Source organism: Camponotus vicinus, unplaced genomic scaffold, assembly GCF_025532165.1.
Source record: "Camponotus vicinus isolate PSW18456_S1 unplaced genomic scaffold, iyCamVici1.0 SCAF_10, whole genome shotgun sequence".
Taxonomy (NCBI): domain Eukaryota; kingdom Metazoa; phylum Arthropoda; class Insecta; order Hymenoptera; family Formicidae; genus Camponotus; species Camponotus vicinus.
The window spans coordinates 9,507,058-9,525,609 of NW_028141946.1; the positions used below are offsets into that span (position 1 = coordinate 9,507,058).

Genomic DNA, 18,552 nt, shown 5'->3' on the forward strand with positions numbered 1-18,552 from the left:
GGTCGTTCATTGAAACAAATTTATTGAGAATATCCCGAAAAAGTTTTTCCTCTTGCACCCGATTATCGTCGCCGACGCGATAAACAGAATAAGCGGGCGCGTGCATATTAAGAGTAAACAATTGCAAAGAAGGGATTATAAGTCATATGCAGTTATTCCGATAGTCCAATACTCGCTATAATTGAAAAGGTCATAAGTTTGGAGTTAAGATGCTTCGGTACAGTTTTCTGCAAAACTTTTAATATAGAAATTATTTTTCATCACTATTACAGAAATTATTATAATTAAATATTAATTAAATAGTATTATACAGCACATAATCATGAACATATCAAGTAACGTATAGTATTATATAGTATAATAGTATTATACAGCACATAATTATGAACATATCAAGAAATCGTAAAAACGATAATTGAAAAACTAGAGTTAATTGGACTGTGCTTTGATTGATAAATACATTTTATTCTTGATAGTCTGCTTAGTGGGATTTATTTTCTTCAGTATCTGAGTCATAATGTTAACAAGCTGCTCGGATGTGAGACCGGTTTTCTTGGATTTGAATTTCTGCAGCAACTCGGTCGTCGTCATTGGTTTGCGCATTAAGTACCGTCTCACCGCGTCCTCCGTAATTCCCGATTCGCTAAAAAGTACAAAAAATGCGAGTAATATTTAAAAAAATATTAAAAAATTCATTATATGTTTAATGCGAGGACAAAAACATACTTTGTTCCTGGTATGTATGATGTTACTGGAACTAGATTGAAGTTGTCCAACTTTAATTTCTTCGCTTGCGATAAGTCCGGAGATCCAGATCGTTTTCTCTTAAAAGAATCGGAGAGCCCAGATGCCGCAGGTGTTGGTGTCGCCGATCTCGAACTATGAGCGCTATTAGGCTTTTTGTTATCTTTATTATCTTTCAACGTTGTATCAGAATTTGATTCCGAGTCGCTAGAGAAATCGCTAGAGGAATCCTTGCCGGAAGCTGACTTTTGATCTTTCTTCTTGGCTTTTTTCTTCTTCTTTTTATCTTTCTTCTTATCTGTTTCTTTACCGACTTTGTCTTTATCCTAAAATGTAAGATAAAATGCATTAGAGAAATATAAAATAAAATATTTAGGAGTTGTATTTAACGATAAATAGATTGATTTATATCATTCAAAAAATATGTAGAAAACATAATATGCAACATATGCAATGTTTATCAATAAGTGTCATAACAATAATACATCAGATCTCCTTACTTTATCATCCTTCTCTTTTCCTTCTTCATCCTCGTCTTTGTCTTCTTCGCCTTCTTTTTTATCTGTTTGTTCTTCATCATCTTCATCTTCATCAGATGCAAGTAATTTTCTTAATGCATCTTCCTCTGCGACAGACTTAATTTCTTTCTGTTTTTCTAATTCTGATTCAGAATCAGAAGAATCAGAAATATAATCGCATTCCCTTCCCTCTTCATCGCCATCATCACTTTCCTCAAATGCTTCATTATCTGAAGTATCTTTCTTCTTCTTTTTTTTCTTTTGCAATTGACCTGAAATATTAAGTAAACTATATATTGCATATACTTATCTATGTATAACAATTCTCTTATATAAAAATAAATATGTATAACCAATATCCAATGCGGTGGAGGTATAGGTTATTTCATTTATTACCTTTGCCTTTTATCTTTTTTGCATCATCCTCATCTTCAGATCCTTTTTTAGTCTCATCTTCATTGCTGCCTGATTCATCATCATCACTCTCCATCCACTCATCCATTTCTGATATTTTTAATTCCTTTTCTTTCTTGCTTGGCCTCTTGACTTTACCACCTTCCACTAATTCTTCGTCATCACCACCATCCTCATCATTTCTCAATCTCTTACGTAACATTAATGAGAAATAATTCACTAGTTTGTTCCTACGACTGAATTCCTGCTCTGCTTCTTCAGCACTGAGAGCCTTGTATCTCTGTATTGGCTGAAAGTTATACCTGTATGTGAAAGTTACATGTTTTTCAATAATTACCAATGAAACAATTAACAATACAAAATACCTACCATTCGTGTAAAGGAAAGGCTTCTATTGCACCATCAGCAGCATGGGTAAAAACGTAGTACGCTGCATTTTCACTGACTCCTCCCTCTCGAATGCCTTTAAATTTCTTGCCAGTCTTTCCTCCTGATTTCAGAATCCATGGTTGATCTTCCGGCTTATACTTTCTACTGGTAATGCCATATTTTTTTCTTCTGGCTTCCTCTCTAGCATCACGTCCGAATTCGGATCCGGCACCAAATTTTGGCATTTCCTCTTCTAAACCTTTGTACTCCTTCATGTTGTTTTCCCGTTCCATTTTTACTTGCGTCCATTTTGAAAAATCTACATTCAGCGTCGCATTGAATCTCATGACATTGTGTTTTTTTTTGCTGTTTCTAATAGTTTCATAAATTATTTTCAATTAAAAATTTGTGATAAATATTAAATGAAAAATATAAATGTTAAAAATACAAACTTTGGTACTCTAATGCTGAATTCCTGCACAGATGGTACAACTGGATGCTAAAAAGAAAATTACATCTTGTAGAAATTATTGTAAAAAATATCATTTTGCTTCTAAGATAATGTACAATTTTCAGTCTGGTTATAGTGACATAATTTGCAACTACTATCTATACATACCTTTGACACTGTGCTTGAATTCATGATTAAGAAGAATTTTCGGACAATTTAATTTGTATTTACAATTTAAAGTGTTCTATAAATAAAATCAATCAGGTTTAAAGTCGAATAATCTCAATAGATTCTACACAGAAGAGAGTGGCATAGACTGCACCTAGTTGTTTTCTGCATTTGGAAATCTTAAAGCACAGTATATACTATATATGGTAGATAGCAACCCATATACCTATAAAGTAAAGTCACTAGATATATAAAGTACCGCAATCATTCGCCATTTTGGCTCCAATAAGCGGTTCATTCAAATTATATATTTACATGACCCCTTAATGATAATGTATTTTTGGCAATTAATTTCAGCCATTTTTTGCATCTTTTGTTGTTATTTTCGCTTTTTGTGATGCGAAATAAACGAAAACCTTTTTCGCTTTGATTTCTATAGCCTTTTACGCAACAACCTAGTTACGAATGCTTCTCAGATTTCACATACAGGTTAGAAAATTGCACTTAAAGTGTACATACATACGTAACAAAAGTGTGCACTTGTACTTTTTGGCGTCATTTTGGCTCCAAATCCTTAAGGTGCAATTTCACGTGCTGCTAAAATAAGTAATTAAAGCGACAAATTTGTCGCACGTATTCCAGCGGCTATAATTTTGTAGTTTGAACTGATTCAACTACAAAGAGAGAAAAAGTGTTATCGCTCAATTGCTATGTGAAACACTACTGCCGCGCTGTGTGATTGTGTGTACTAGTGTACCAAGAAAGACATAACCTGTGACATAACATTGCAGACAGAACCGAGAATTCTTAAGGTAAAAGCACATAAAACTGCATAGGCGCATAACCATAAGCATAAGGAAATTGATTGGTCCACAAATATATGCATAAGAAAATGAACCAATCAATTTTCTTATGCTTATGGTTATGTGCTCCTGCAATTTTATGTGCTTCCACCTTTAAAGAATCCATGAAGATGCAAAGATGAATCTATTCGAGGAAGATGAACATGAAGAAAATAAAAAAAAATGAAAAATCTGTCTTAACTGGTTACACAAATAACGCAAAATCTGTCTCAACTTTCAATTTTGTCGCTGCTACCCTTTTTATGTACAAAAATTACCATTGTAATAGTTCAGCGACAAAAGTTGTTACGTGATCATTTTTGTCGCTCAAACAATCGGTTTCAGCGACTCGTGAAAAGGCACCTTTATACATTGGCTGCGTTCAGCAGAAAAAGCTGCTTTGCAACTGTTGTAAAATTCGTGAATCTGATTGGTGTATGCTCCTAGATTCAGTCAAAATTAAGAGCATACACCAATCAGGCTCACGAATTTTACAACAGTTGTAAAGCAGCTTTTTCTGCTGAACGCAGCCAATGTTGACCGGCCAACTTTACGGAGATTTCATAAAACGAGCCTTAAATCAGAAAACACCATGAAAATACCCAAATCAAGTTAAAGTGTTACCAACTTTATAACTAGAAAAATAGCGAAATTAAAAAATTAAATCAAAATGTATACCGGGTATTCACCGTTGTTTCTCGCATCTCATTGTTAGCTGTTTGCTGACTTTGCATTTCATTTTTACTTGTTGCTGACTTTATTCGACGTTTAACATTGATAATGTTCACTTCTAGCCAAGTGTACAATCATTTCTCATTCAATAGATATTGTTCAAGAGATTGCCTTTGTTCAGTTGGTGTCAAGTCATAGAAGAAGAAACAATTGTGCTAAAATGTGTATATCAAAAAATAAAGAAAAAGGTAATAAAAAAATGTTTTCTATGTTCTCTCACTCTCTTATTATGTGTAATTATTTCGCTAAATTAAATCTTGCCTGTAATTTGTCACGGATGATTTTCGCGAGTCTGTCGAATAGACCAAGTCGGAATCAGGGTTCGGGAAGGCGACAGTAATCTTCATCGGAATGAAGCTTCTTCGGGATGCTTCTTTCGGCGGATGGGAATTAGTAACGGTGCACGAAGCACGTACAGGGATGCATCGTTACAAATTACATAAAATTAATATGTCTATTTTTATGCCTGAAAGTAGAATATGACAATAAACTATAAAATCTCTTCATTCATCATTAGAATCTGATTTAAAATTTTAAATTTTATTGGGAAATTGTAATATATCAGTTTATAGAAGATTATAATTCATAGAGATTATTGTGGAATTTTTTGTGATATTTTCGGTTAATTCGGAAGTAGTGAAAAATATGATAACAGCCATTCCAGATGATAAGCACAAAAAACATTGCCATGACAAGAATTATAGTAGTGTGCTTCAATTAAATTAAAAATGTAACACGATATCATAATGCTATAACTTTAACATTTCACTTAAAAAAGTATTAGCACTGGCATAAAACATTGGAATAAAATATGAGATGTCATTTTGCAAAGTTAAAAAATTGAGATATCATCTCGTTAAATAAGGTAGAATGTGCAAATAGGATACGTATTTTGACAGATCTATAGAAGTATATAGAATAAGTATATAAATCTATAGAAGTATAAGTAGATTACAAAATTTTAAAAAAGAGACTTTTAAATGTTAATTCAGTAAATAAACCTACAATTTCTAATTTGATATTATAAATTGCTAAGTTATTTTGAGTAAAACCATATGCAAATTAATAATTAATTAATAATTTTATTTGCAGAAAAGAGGTCTCTAAATTCTACAAATAACAAAACAGTCACAGATACACTTTGGGTAAGCTCTTGATTTTAGAATAAATATAATCTTATATAATCTTATATTGAAATATTCTCAATTTAGAAACATTATCTTAATATTATTTTATTATAATCAATGTTTATTTGTGTTTAGCTTTCCAAATATATAATATTTTTAGGAATTTGAAATTAACTAATGAAATTAATTATATATTAATATATATATATATTTTTTTTTCCTTCAGGAGGAAATGAAGAACCTTGCTATTGAACAGCAACAATGCTTCTATGAATTACTTCCTGAGTGCATAGAGTATCAATTTAATCAACATAAGTTCTTACGACAGAATATTGGCTATGCGATTTATGGATTACCAGAATATTGTCTATATGATTTATGGGTAAACAATAAGAAATCAGAAGATATAAGTGACATAGATGCAGATATAGCTGACACAATAAAATATGATGAAAAAGCTAAAAATGTCATAGATATAATATATAATAAGATATGCGAATATACAATAGGAACTAATAACACCCAACCAATTTACTTTGGTATAATTTACAATGTAATATTTCCTCTGAAAGAAAAAGAAGTAAAAAAGAAAATGAATAAAGAAACAAAGACAGAAAAAAAAGAATCAGTAAAAGAAGAAGAAAAAGAACCTACAATATCGTCTATTCCAATTTTTACAATTAGAAGAAATATTGAGAAAAAATCCGACATACCAAAAAATTCAAAAGAAAATACAAAAATCGAAAATAAAGCAGACTATGAAATTTGGTACATTGATACTTGTGGCAGAGTGTATAAGAGTTGGATAGATTATGTAGAAAGCAATAATTTACCAAAATGTACTATGATTCTTCCCAAAGATGGCTTTTATCAAGCAGATGTGTCCTATCCAATAACAGAAGACTATTCCACAGTTTGGCTCGAAATCACAGAATCTCCAGCATGCAGATGGACATCAGTAATCTGTAATAGAGTGGATATTGTTTCTGGTATTACTGGATTAGGAGGCACAGTTGGTTTATGTGTTGCATCATTGTTTACACCTTTTGCACCAATTGCTGTTATGACAGGTCAGTTCTCATAAAAATATGTATAATTGATGTAATATCAATTTGTCATATATATTAAGCATCATGTAAATTTTATAATCAATTGTTTTATACCAATATATATTAAAATATGAATTTTGGGAAATATGAATTTTGTATATTTTGTTTTTGAAACATATTCTGCAATATATATTATAGGTCTTGTTGCTACTGGTGCAAGCAGTATTTGGACAGTCGGCCGATCTTCTCAGCAATTGGCAGATCGTATAACCCATGAGGAATCTATTTTGGATAAAGAGGCATTACCTCATTGGCTTAGCATAATTGGTACAACATTTGGTTTAGGAGCACTAGGAGGTTCAGCTGCTCTGTCCAATGCTGTTGCAAAGGGTAAAATAATACCTACCTTCGTAAAAGTAGCATTTAATACCGTGCAAGGTGGCAATCTACTCTTGAATGGCGCCGGTATTGTATATCAGGGTTATTATATAGTAGATAAATATATGACGGACAAGAGTCAGATCAATAGTGTAGACGTGTTAAATTTTGCGATACATATTATGTTTTTTGCTGGCACTGTGGTAAAGATTCAATTCGCCAATGATATCATTGAGAATACCCAAGGTAAAATCATCAATGATTACAAAGAAACTTTACGTAAGAGAAATCTTCGTAAGGAATTTAATCGCGTTGCACGAAAAGCTGCCGAGAATAATACATGTAAAATATCCGAGAACGCGGATGTGATAAAATATATAAGACATCGTGAACAGATATCTGTTAATCAGCCTGTTAATCAGTCTATTGCTTATGATCAAAAATTAAATCAGGTTACAAATAATATTATATGGTCGATCGAACAGGGTAAATTAAAAGTCAATGGTATTATATTGTTAGATCCTATTGAATATGTTGTTCGTTTCTTCGAAAATTCGGATATATTTAATGAAATTCATCCAAATAATGCATCTTGTTCCCAGAACAATGTTAATGATTCTATCGCTAATCCGTTAAAAGAAGTATTTATTGATTTATTAAGTAAGTTCTATATGAGTGATGCTTGTCCCAAGAGCAAAAATCTGCCATTGCTTCCCGACTTTGAACCACTTCTTAAAGATATGAGTTCTATGAAAATCAATAAAGAATGTCTGAAAAAACTGTTTAAAATTGTTGAAAAATTAATGAAACGTTCTAGAGATAAAAGCGATTTTTTACTCATGGCTTTTATTCTTGTCTGGCAATATTGTAAAGCAAATTTAAAGCAATGGGGCATATCTTCGTATTATCGCGTGCGAAGCAATTCAGGCTCCAACATTTTACAAAAGATTATCACTGCCGTTTCGGAAGCTATTGATATGATACTTAATAATCTTTGTAATGCCTTTGCAAGATATATAGAAGTTAATGCGGACAAATTGAGTAAAAACATAAATTAGATATGCGTGTGTATATATATATATATATATATATATATATCAAAAGTAATTCTTAATTCGGGTTTATTCCACAACGGAAATATTTGCTGTTGTTTTGATTGGATACCTGTTGTGATTAACCACTCTTTATCTCCGTCTATGTACGGAGTTCCGAAAGAATCTTTTGCGATATTAATTGGAATTTCAATCCTTATGTATAGATTGTATATTCCAGGCAACAAGACATTTTCGCAATTGAACACGACTATATTGTTTTCATCATAATAATTTGTTAATTTGTTTTTACAAATCATTTCACTGTTATTTTGCGTTAATTTCAACGTCCTTACATTATTTATTGGGTCCAGCACATGAAAACTTATATTTTGAGTTGCATGAATAATATAAATAGTAATTGTGCAATCGCAAATGAAATAATCGTTGGCTAATCTTAACTCCATGTTATAGTGTAATGGCATTATATAATTTGATAATTTATGGATTAATGCGTTGCGTCGTGCGCTTTCTGATATTTCATCAATAGAAATTATTGTTGCCACTGTAGCAATGTGTATATTAGACTACTGCTTAATAATAGTTTTATGAATGTCATGTTAACTTTCACTCGGATATCCTACTTGTTGAATCAGACGTTTAGTTAAGTTTAATTCCAAATTAACATTCAACAGCAATCTTACCGCTTCAAAAGACTGTTATATATATATAACAGTCTATATATATATATATAATCTTGTAGAAATAAGCAATTTCATAGAAACATAATGTATCAATTAGTAGATTAATAGAAGTTGTACACATATGTGTGTGTGTGTGTATTTTACACTATATCTTAGTGAACTACTAATTATATTTCTCTTTATAAAATATAAATTTAAAAGAGAATTTAAGAGACAGTACATTACATTAAAAAATGTTTATTCTTATTTATATATACCACAGTAGAATATATATTGATATAAAAAAATTTCATTTTAAATTTTAAAATTAAGATAAATTTCAAGGTACATTTTGAAATGATTTTTTGTGTCTCCATTGTACAAAAATTAGAAATTGACATAAAATTTTTTACATTCATTTTTTTGTTTCTCTCTTTTTAATTTTAAAACAATTAATATGTATTTTTATGCGTATTTTTAAAATCACATGTATTTTACATCATAAATATATATTAAATATTATTAAACTCTGTGTATTTACTAACAATCATTTTTTTATAAAAAATGAATTTTATAAATACAAAATAACATCTATAATAAATATGAATAATAATATATATTGTGACGTGATGTCTTTCTGGGTCGGTATTTAGCTGCGAATATCGGTATCTCGAAATTCGAAGAATCTCGCCCAATTGACAGCAGGAAAACGAGCGGATCAAGACAAAAATTAGAGGACGAAGAGCGGAGGCCTGGCTGGAAGTCGCGGGAGCACGTCAGGTCAGAATATCATTCTAATATTACAATATCTTAATTATTTCACTATCATCGAGCACAATATCGGTTGTTAATTCTGTTGATCTATTCTCGGCAGCTAAAAGAGTTTCCATCAAAATGGTGAAGTACCGAGCTTGGAAAGTATCGATGAGGGGATGGCCACTCTACACGTGACTAGTCAAGCTAGTTTGACGCTGATTGGATTGCAATGGTTTAACAACTGGCAACGGGATATTGCAACATATTCTGGAATGGCCCTAAGGATGACGTGAGAGACCCAGACATGGAGCATCATTGAGTATAATGACGTATATAACTAGACGTTAGATTATAATTCCGGTACTTAATCGTCGCCAGCGCCGCACTTGATACTAATAGATGTACAAATTTAGACTCTATCAAGCCTAGTTCAGTCTTCTGGTTTCTAGTCTTCGTAACTATACTACACTGTTAAATGGTTGAGCTCGTGAACAACTGGAGCATCCCTTTCTGTCTATTCAGTCGCCATTTCTGACTAAAAATATTTGACACATTATTGTTCACACTCTAATGTAAGAACAAAGAAATGTTACAATTGTTTGAGGATATTTAGTTATATTATAAAATAAGAATTATTTTCTTCGTGCTGTGCTTTGTAATTAGTAACCAATATTACCAGTAATCTATTGGCAAAGAATTTAATTACCATCAAAAAGGGTGAGAGAATTAATTTTTTTTCTTATCTTAAATCTAGAAGTCGTCTCATTTGGTCATACACAATGAGTCAAACCGAAACAGAAAAGACAGATATTCCTGAAAATCGTAAAACAAAGAAGTCAGCAACAAGTGAGGAAGAGTATGTTGATTTTTTTTTATTTTTCTTTTTTTTCATTTCCTGAAGAGCTTTCCAAAGGATACCTTGTTTACAAATTGCGTACAAAGTCATAATAAAAATTGATAGTAGAAATAATGTGTAAATGGTTGACATGTTTTATTTAAATTTTTATAAAAAGTGAACTTATAAAAACTCATTTAATGTCTTTTTGTGTAAAAACAAAAATTTTAAAATCGTTGCCTTAAAAAATATTATATCTTAAACTGTTTAACGTAACATTTGCAGATTAAAGTTTAAAATCTTATACTGAAGCCATATATAGTTATGTATATGTGCCTTGATTATTTCATGTGAGATTTGGATTTTAATGTAAAATTAATATTTTTAATGCTTTAAGTATTGAAAGTTATTCAAATCGAAATCTCAAATATTTGAAGCAGATTACATTTATTAATTAATTTGTCAAACTTGTTATATTAATAAATTATTAAGTAAAATAAAAATCCATAAATAAATAAAAAATCTGTATGTATAGAGAGATACAAAGTGACAAGACAAAAAGATTGCAAGATAATCTTCTTAGGAACAAATATCTATTCAACTTCAAGAAATGGCCAATCTTTACTCTGTTAGAAGAAGAAATTCTCCTGCGAACTGATCTGGCTCTGATATATAGTAAAATTTCTTTTTGTTATCTTTTTTACTTTGACAATAACATTTATACTTTTATATATTTTCAAACAGATGATGGAGCTTTAATTGTAACAAGAGATAAGATGGTATATGCCATAGGTAATAATAAGAATTATCGATTAGGGATACCAGAGAGAGGTAATACATTAAGGCCAACAAAAGTAAAAATCTTATGTAATAAAAACCTAAAGAAGTTTGCTTATGGACATTATACGTTTGCTCTTACAGAAGAAGGAGAAGTATGCTCAAAAATTATAAAGTTAAAATTATATAAAATGTTTTTATATTTTTTTATAAAGCATTGATAAAAACAAATAAATTTTGTTACATATAAGTATAAAATTTTAAGTACAATGTTTGAAAAATATAATTATAATTGTTACCTTTTTAAATAAAATATAAGGTAAAACTAGACAATTGCGGCCTATACGCCGATGACCTTGACCTTGACATATGTTGTCAAGGACACCTTCCCGAGTAATTTCATGTATATATATATAATAGGCGGACTCTCGAATAGTTTAGCCCCTACCTCCATCTCAAAGTTTCAAAAGACACGTGAAGCAAGGTCCACCTTGCCTACCGGCAGGGTGGTTGCGGGAGGGGGGCCGAAGGCCCCCCTCGCACCCCCCGCGCGCGCGCGCGCGTGTGTGTGTGTACACATACATTTTTGATAATTTTTAATATTGTATTGTATTAAATTCTATATAAATTTAATACAATTAAAAAATATCAGAAATGTATGTGTACATACACACACACACGCACGCGCGGGGGGTGCAAGGGGGGCCTTCGGCTTCCCTCTCGCAACCACCCCGCCGGTAGGTAAGGTGGATCTTGTGGAAAGTCGCAAACCCATGTGAAATTTTGCAAATATACACCTCGTTTCACATCATTTATATCATTAACTTCATTTGTTAACAACTTTTTAATAAGCAGCGACCTCCAATTATTTTATAAGCAAAAGTTACTTAGAATGATGCCCTTGGTAATATATATGAAAATCAAAGTCATCGGGGCGGAGGCCCGAATTGTATAGAAATTACCTAATTTTTTATATAACAGCCAAAATAATGGACTTACGTAAAAAATGCTTATAACATTTTTGTAAAGCTTTTTAATAGCCTCATTTTTTGTTAATAACTTTTTTGTCCAAAATCGATATTTTCGAAGATATTCAGCGAAATCTTTTGAAACTTTGAGATGGAGGTAGGGGCTAAACTATTCGAGTCCGCCTATTATATATATACATGAAATTACTCGGGAAGGTGTCCTTGACAACATATGTCAATCATCGGCGTATAGGCCGCAATTGTCTAATTTTACTAAATATAATTATAATTGTTATTTTTTTTAAATAAAAAATATAGATAAAGAAAAAGATTTAACTTTGAATTTCAAAGTTAAGAAAAATTTTATATGTTTTTCTAATATTTTTATTGTATAAAGAGAAAGGAGATTACAATATATAATTTTTTCACATTTAATACATTCACTCTTTGCTTTGAAGATATTTTAAAATTAATGTATCTCTTTATTATGTTTACTTTTATAATATCGTATGTATATATTTTATATTATAAAAACTTGAAAAATTATGTATTTTTACTAACAATCATTGATTTTATAGAGAATGGACAGTTTTATAATAAATTCATCAAATTACATATATGTAATATTCATGCTAAAATAATATAAATGAACTGAAAAAGAAATTTATAATTTTATATAATTTTTTTTTTTGGTATTTTTATAATCAAATTTTTTGATATTCTATAAAATAAGTTAGAATGTATAAAGAATATTAAAATTAATGACATCATTGCCTTTTTAAAAGGTATATTTATGGCGTTGTATTGGAATACCTTTATTGGCTTTTATTCCGGATATAATGGACTGTGAAACTGAATTGCTAACTAAACCCACTAAGATATATAAATTAGAGGAGAAACATATTATCGATATTGCCTGCAATGAAAAAATTTTTCTCGTTCTTACTGATGATGGAAAAGTAAATATTTTATGTGAAACCTAACAATAATATTTATATCATTATTAGTTAAGTAACTTAGATTATTTCAGGTATATAGTTGGCATTTGCATACTGAACCAAGAATGTTATCTTCTTCAGAGTCAAAATCGAAACCAGACTTTTCCTCAGACATACTATTTCTTCAGTTACAGGAAGAAAAATTTGATGGAAATAAGATCATTTGCATCGCTTGTGGCTCGTTCTGCAATATAGCTGTTAGTGATATAGGTGAAATATACCGTTGGAGCTATTCTTTTCATTTTTATAGCTGTCGATTTCTACGAAAGATCAAAGAGCTTTTAAATCTAGTAATAGGTAATTAGTTCCTAAAATTTTCAAAAATGTTAAAGACTTTTAAATGTAAGCAAGACTGCTGAATAACTGATATTGATATTTCAGTGAAAGTAGTCTGTGGATATAAACATTCATTGGCACTTACAAATGAAGGACAGCTATATGTTTTGAAACACAATGATGTAACAACTCGTTATTTTAACTTGGTAATTCATTTATTATTTTCGTTGTCGCAATAAAGAAAATAGAAATCAGATAATTTTGTTTAATCTGCAGAACATACCGGGATTGCAAAAGGTATTGGACATTGCTGCAGTATATCACAGTGAGAGAAGTGTCATTCTTGGAGATAATGGATATATTTATGTATGGGGCAATTATTTTGGCTGTCATATTGAATCTCCGATTGTTACTCATTTTTCGAACATGCAAGAAGCGCTTATGCATTGTATCGACGAATATCCGATGATTATATTTACGAATAAACTTGGATATGTAGCTGTACAATCGGATATATTGAAATGCTCGCAAACTTTGTTCGATGATCCCGTATGTCTTGTTCTATGATATTTGGTGTTTGTCATCTCTGCATGCCTTTTTCGCGTTTTTAAAATAATGTTTACAAAATAATGTGTATTCGCGTATTGGTGTATTTAAAAATTTTTGTTTCTTCCCTCATAGTCGACAAGTGATTTTATAATACAGGTGAAGAATCATTCTATTCACGTTCACAAAGCTATTTTGCGTACTCGTAGTCAATATTTCGAGTCTATGTTCCATTTTAAAGAAAAAGATCAAAGGTAAGTATTTATAAAAGAACGAATATTATTTTTATTAACAAATTCTGTACTAAATTGATTTCATCATACTTTGATATTTTTTTTCGATAGTGTTATGGTGTTGCCTTCATCCGAATATTCCTATATCACGTATAAAGCCTTTCTAAAATACTTGTATACTGGAATGATTGATCTATCTATGCAGAAATTATTAAGTAAGCTTTAATTAAATATGCTGTATATTTTTGCCTATACGTTTTTAATTAAAACAATATTTGTTTACAGAGTTGTTGAAATTAGCTATGATGTTGTATGAAACTAAGCTTATAAGAAGTTGTATACAAGAAATAAAACGAAAAATCACTCTAGCAAATGTAGTCTTTATTTACAATACTGCAATGGAACATGATAATGAAGTAATTATTATAATTCACAATTTGATATCAAAATTAAATTAATTGCTATATTTCTATGTATCACAAGTAACACATGAACTTTTTCAGGATTTAAAGAAATTTTCAATCCAATTTGCTGTGGATTACGCATGGTCTACAACACAGATAGAACGTTACAAGAAAATAGACAAAAATATTTTAGAAAGTTTTAAAAAAGAAATAGCAAATGCTAGTGCTTTGTAAGTTGTGAGTTCCTATGAATCTAAATGCAATAGAATGAATCAGAATATTTTTTCTCTTATATCTGTGATATGATAATGAGAAATTTTACTTTATTATTATAGTCATATCATAATCAAATATATTTTATAGGCATAATTTCTTTGTAAAAACGCACGCGTGTCAAATAAATTTCTGAGTCTTTAAAATTCAATTATTGTTTATATAAAATGTCAATAAATATAGTTATCTAATATAAAAAATTATAATTAATAATGGAGTGCTTGATTGTTAGAAATTGTATAAATAATGTAAAAAATTATATGATTCGAAAAATTAAAAAAATGTTCTTAAGAAAAGGAGTATCTTTTCATACATACTAATATAATAGTAATAATTTTATTACTTATTATAGTTTCTTTAAGCTATAGATTAGAAAAGGAAAGCAAACGATTGAAATTTCGCGAATATTATATCACGGATACTTTATTGATGCTGTGCTTCCAAATGACCTTTAATTATAGGTCGTTGAAATCGTCTCAAAGTACGCTATCGAACTAAGGATAGCGTGCCATTAGAAAAAATAGAGGTGACCTTGAAATCTTCGAGACACTTCCACTTTTTGAAAAAATACTTTTATCACATTATGGCTCCTTTGATATAGTACAACTTTGGTAATTACAATTTTTTTTCATATCTAAAAGTAGCGGAGATATTCGAGGTGGGTAGAATTATTATCTCACCCTGTATAAACAGAAGAAAAATTTCTCGATATGGTGGAGCCAATCAGCAAAAAGCCTCTACTTCTGCCACACTCAATGGCCACACTTTACCTTGACTCGCTCTACGTATACTCGGGTATTCACCGTTATTTCTCAAGTATGCATTTCATTTTTACTTTGTTGATTTTGCTGACTATAAGGCCAGGTTGCACCAACATTATTTTAGATTTAAGCAAGACTTACATATATGTCTGTTTTCAGCTTTTTTTCTAAATAAATAAAGACAGACACATATTTAAGTCTCGCTTAAAGCTAAAATAACATGTAATCAGGCCTAAGTTTGCTGACTTTATTCGACGTTCAACATTGACAAAATCGACTTCCAGCCAAGTGTACAATCATTTCTCGTTCAGATATTAAAAGATTGTCTTTGTTCACTTAGTGCCAGTTGAAATCGTAGAAGAAGAAGTAACAATTGTGCTAAAAAGGTGCATATCAAAAAATCAAAAAAGCTAATAAAAAATATTTTTTATGTTCTTATTGTGCGTAATATTATTTCGCTAAATTAAATCTTTAATTTGTCACGAACTATTTCCGCGAGTTTGCTGTCGGATAGACAAAGTCGGGATCAGGATTCGGGAAGGCGACAATAGGAGAGAACGCGGTTGATTGATGTCAAAGGAAATAAAATTTATTGTGTCTTTTGTTATGTGTGTATGTACAATCGGTCGTTGTGCAATCTCGGAAAGAAACACTCGAGTCGCGAGAAATGCAGTGGTGTCAATTATCGTGCAAATGCAGTCAATAAGTGCTTGTTTTAGCTTTATTCTAGGGTGATATGATATAATTATATCATATTTAACATTAATGTTAAATAATTTGAAATTTGGCTCAAATAATTAAAAATTAAATCGAAATTGGCAAGTAAGACCCACAGCGCGGCCCTGGCAAAAATGAGACGTTTGTTTGGCGTTTACATGAACGTTTGTGGAAGTTCGTCGAGAGTTTAAAAACGATTAGTAAAGAGTTTGTAGAACAAAAATTGCAACACTTTAGCGTTTAAAAGACGTTTGTACGTTATAGCGTAATCGTAAACGTTTGAAAAGTCTGAGTAAACTCTGTACACGAAGATGTATCAACGTTTACTGAACGTACTCTGAAAAATGTTACCTCAGCATTGCAAAACTTTCATGTAACATTATATAAAGAGTTTGTAGAACAAAAATTGCAACACTGCAGCGTTTGATAAGCATTCAAAACCCAACAGCGTTATGTAAGTGCTCTTACAAAGTTTGAAAAGCATATAAACTCTCAGAAAACCCTCACTCAACGGTTGTTAACGCTTTATAAAGTTTCTTATTTTCGCCAGGGGGTAGTTGGAGCGCAAGGAAGAAATAACATTTCCTTCTTTCTGATTACTCCATCATTTATTTTAAAATAAAAATAATTACATTAATAAAAAACGAACGTTTCGGATCATCTTTTGATCCCTCTTGTTAACATCGCGTTGAAGACAGATTAAAAGATAATCTGAAACGTTCGTTTTTTATTAATGTAATTATTTTTATTTTGAAATAAACGTAATCAGAAAGAAGGTGTTATTTGCTGCGTTCCAACTACCGCGCAGTGGCTCTTATTTGTCAATTTCGATTTATCATATACTGTAATTAATATAATATAATGTAATTAATTTATCAAATATAATGTATGAAATATAATGTATTCGAACGTGCAGTCTCTGTTTAAGTTCGTTTTTGCTGTACTGATATTTCTTTCGCGATTCAGCGCTCAGTCTCATGGCCGGGATTTAACTCGCTCGATTTAAAGATGATATATTCGAATGTTATTCGAATGTTATTAATTATCTTCAGTAATTGGCGCAGTTAAGGAGATAATTTCAGATGATGGGAGTAGCGAGAAAACGTTGTTTTAACGAGAGCATCTCGTCGGAGGTAGCTCTCTACCTAAATATTTTCGACATGTTGGACGGTCGGATGTAAAACCGCGTGTTATAGTCCGAAAGACTATAACTTTATTTTACCGTTAATATAAATTTTATAATTAAAATGCGATAGAATGTTCGCGAACCGCGTAAAATCGCCACTTCAGCGAACCACGCGCGAGTTCGCCGCGAAAATGCCAACGAAGGGATTTGACTTTTGAACCTCCTTCGCTTGCATTTAAACTTGACCGCCACGAAAAATCTTCCATGATCGTATATGTCGCTAGGTGATCCCCTCCAAAATATCCCCAAAAAACGAGGTATTAAAAACCGTCTACCGTGAGTCCGCGGCGAACAGTCGTTAATTAAAAATCAATTGATAAAGAGTGCGAATCCGGGGCTAACCGTTATTTTACGCATCGAACGTTAAAGGAAATCTGTTCAAGCTCGAAAGCTAACGACATTAAGGAAAGAAGGCTTGAATGAAAGCAAGCAGATTAATATATGTGATTATATTTGTGAAAAGGGCAATAATAATAATAATAATAATAAATCTAAAATCAACCGGCGGTCCCGAGGCCTTGGTTTCTTTGGTCCGGCAACATCCCACATTCCGTGCTGCTTCAGGCACAACACGCGTAATCGAGGAATCTCGGAAGAATCGGAGTGCGCTCCAATCCAGCGGCCTCGGTAAAGCAGTGTGCAGATTTTACTCGATCTATCGAGAACCGAGAAAGCTCGGCCGAGGAATGATCTCCACTTTCTGTCTTAGGGTGCAGTCCCACGTAGAAGAAAAAGCGGAACGGAAAAGAAGTATAGTGGGGGTAACCAATCAGAACGTTTCTCCAAAAGACATATCTGTTCCGATTTTAAATAACCGGGTTCCCCATGTACCGGAAAAAGCGGAAATAAGTAAGAGTAAAAAATTATTTTTTATGAATTATAGTTAACAAAAATAATCAATTTTGTAAAAAAATATCTTTTTATAATAAATGGAAAATTCCAATGGAATATAATTTACGAAAAAACAAAGCTAATTCAGAATTATTGTAAATTTTAGGTTAGAATTTTTTCCGTTTTTGCGTAAAATATATTTCATGGGGAACCCAGTAAAGTCATATAAAAGCGGAATGGAATAAAGAACTTTATAATAATATAAATTTAACAAGAGAAATATATTATTTTAGTGTAATTTTGTTATGTTTTTATATTTTGTGAAAATATAAAATTAAACTAAACTATTTATATGAAACAATGATAAAATTACATTTTATATTGTAACAAATATTTTATTCAGAATAATATATTTTCACCTAATTTAATGTTAAGTGTAATAAATTGTTACAAAATTTAATATATATATCTGAAAATAAAACACA

General features: G+C 31.0%; 3 protein-coding genes and 2 long non-coding RNA genes across 11 annotated transcripts; 2 read left to right on the forward strand and 3 right to left on the reverse strand.

Moving 5' to 3' along the window:
* Positions 1-218: 218 nt before the first annotated feature.
* Positions 219-3,318, reverse strand: Tfiifalpha (transcription factor IIFalpha). Its single transcript, XM_083080572.1, has 7 exons — positions 2,665-3,318; positions 2,498-2,544; positions 2,046-2,417; positions 1,659-1,978; positions 1,245-1,534; positions 727-1,070; positions 219-643 (listed from the first exon to the last, which is right to left on the reverse strand). Exons 1-7 carry the CDS (start codon positions 2,686-2,688, stop codon positions 430-432), a joined length of 1,611 nt encoding a protein of 536 aa, XP_082936698.1. The 5' UTR covers positions 2,689-3,318; the 3' UTR covers positions 219-429.
* On the forward strand, positions 3,242-9,033 carry LOC145960875 (uncharacterized). 3 transcript variants are annotated; one of them, XM_083080566.1, is made up of 5 exons: positions 3,242-3,476; positions 4,331-4,426; positions 5,331-5,383; positions 5,592-6,435; positions 6,613-9,033. In XM_083080566.1, the coding sequence occupies exons 2-5, from the start codon at positions 4,399-4,401 to the stop codon at positions 7,848-7,850; spliced, it is 2,163 nt and encodes a 720-aa protein (XP_082936692.1). In that variant the 5' UTR covers positions 3,242-3,476; positions 4,331-4,398; the 3' UTR covers positions 7,851-9,033. The 3 variants fall into 3 exon arrangements, with proteins under 3 accessions (XP_082936692.1, XP_082936691.1, XP_082936690.1); XM_083080565.1 differs by lacking the exon at positions 3,242-3,476 and adding an exon at positions 3,646-3,771; XM_083080564.1 differs by lacking the exon at positions 3,242-3,476 and adding an exon at positions 3,647-3,710.
* On the reverse strand, positions 4,037-7,492 carry LOC145960880 (uncharacterized). The gene is made up of 4 exons (XR_014435484.1): positions 6,821-7,492; positions 6,199-6,328; positions 4,500-4,704; positions 4,037-4,393 (listed from the first exon to the last, which is right to left on the reverse strand). It is a non-coding gene; the product is annotated as an uncharacterized LOC145960880 (long non-coding RNA).
* Positions 9,034-9,451: 418 nt separating the features above from the next.
* Positions 9,452-14,784, forward strand: LOC145960876 (RCC1 and BTB domain-containing protein 1-like). 5 transcript variants are annotated; one of them, XM_083080567.1, is made up of 12 exons: positions 9,452-9,591; positions 10,017-10,118; positions 10,633-10,772; positions 10,842-11,029; positions 12,628-12,801; positions 12,873-13,137; positions 13,222-13,322; positions 13,393-13,665; positions 13,798-13,916; positions 14,007-14,110; positions 14,181-14,311; positions 14,399-14,784. In XM_083080567.1, the coding sequence occupies exons 1-12, from the start codon at positions 9,587-9,589 to the stop codon at positions 14,531-14,533; spliced, it is 1,737 nt and encodes a 578-aa protein (XP_082936693.1). In that variant the 5' UTR covers positions 9,452-9,586; the 3' UTR covers positions 14,534-14,784. The 5 variants fall into 5 exon arrangements, with proteins under 5 accessions (XP_082936693.1, XP_082936696.1, XP_082936695.1 ...); XM_083080570.1 differs by having other exon boundaries at positions 12,969-13,137; XM_083080569.1 differs by having other exon boundaries at positions 9,508-9,581.
* Positions 13,927-15,906, reverse strand: LOC145960881 (uncharacterized). The gene is made up of 4 exons (XR_014435485.1): positions 15,821-15,906; positions 15,580-15,711; positions 15,253-15,500; positions 13,927-14,092 (listed from the first exon to the last, which is right to left on the reverse strand). It is a non-coding gene; the product is annotated as an uncharacterized LOC145960881 (long non-coding RNA).
* Between the last annotated feature and the right edge of the window lie 2,646 nt (positions 15,907-18,552).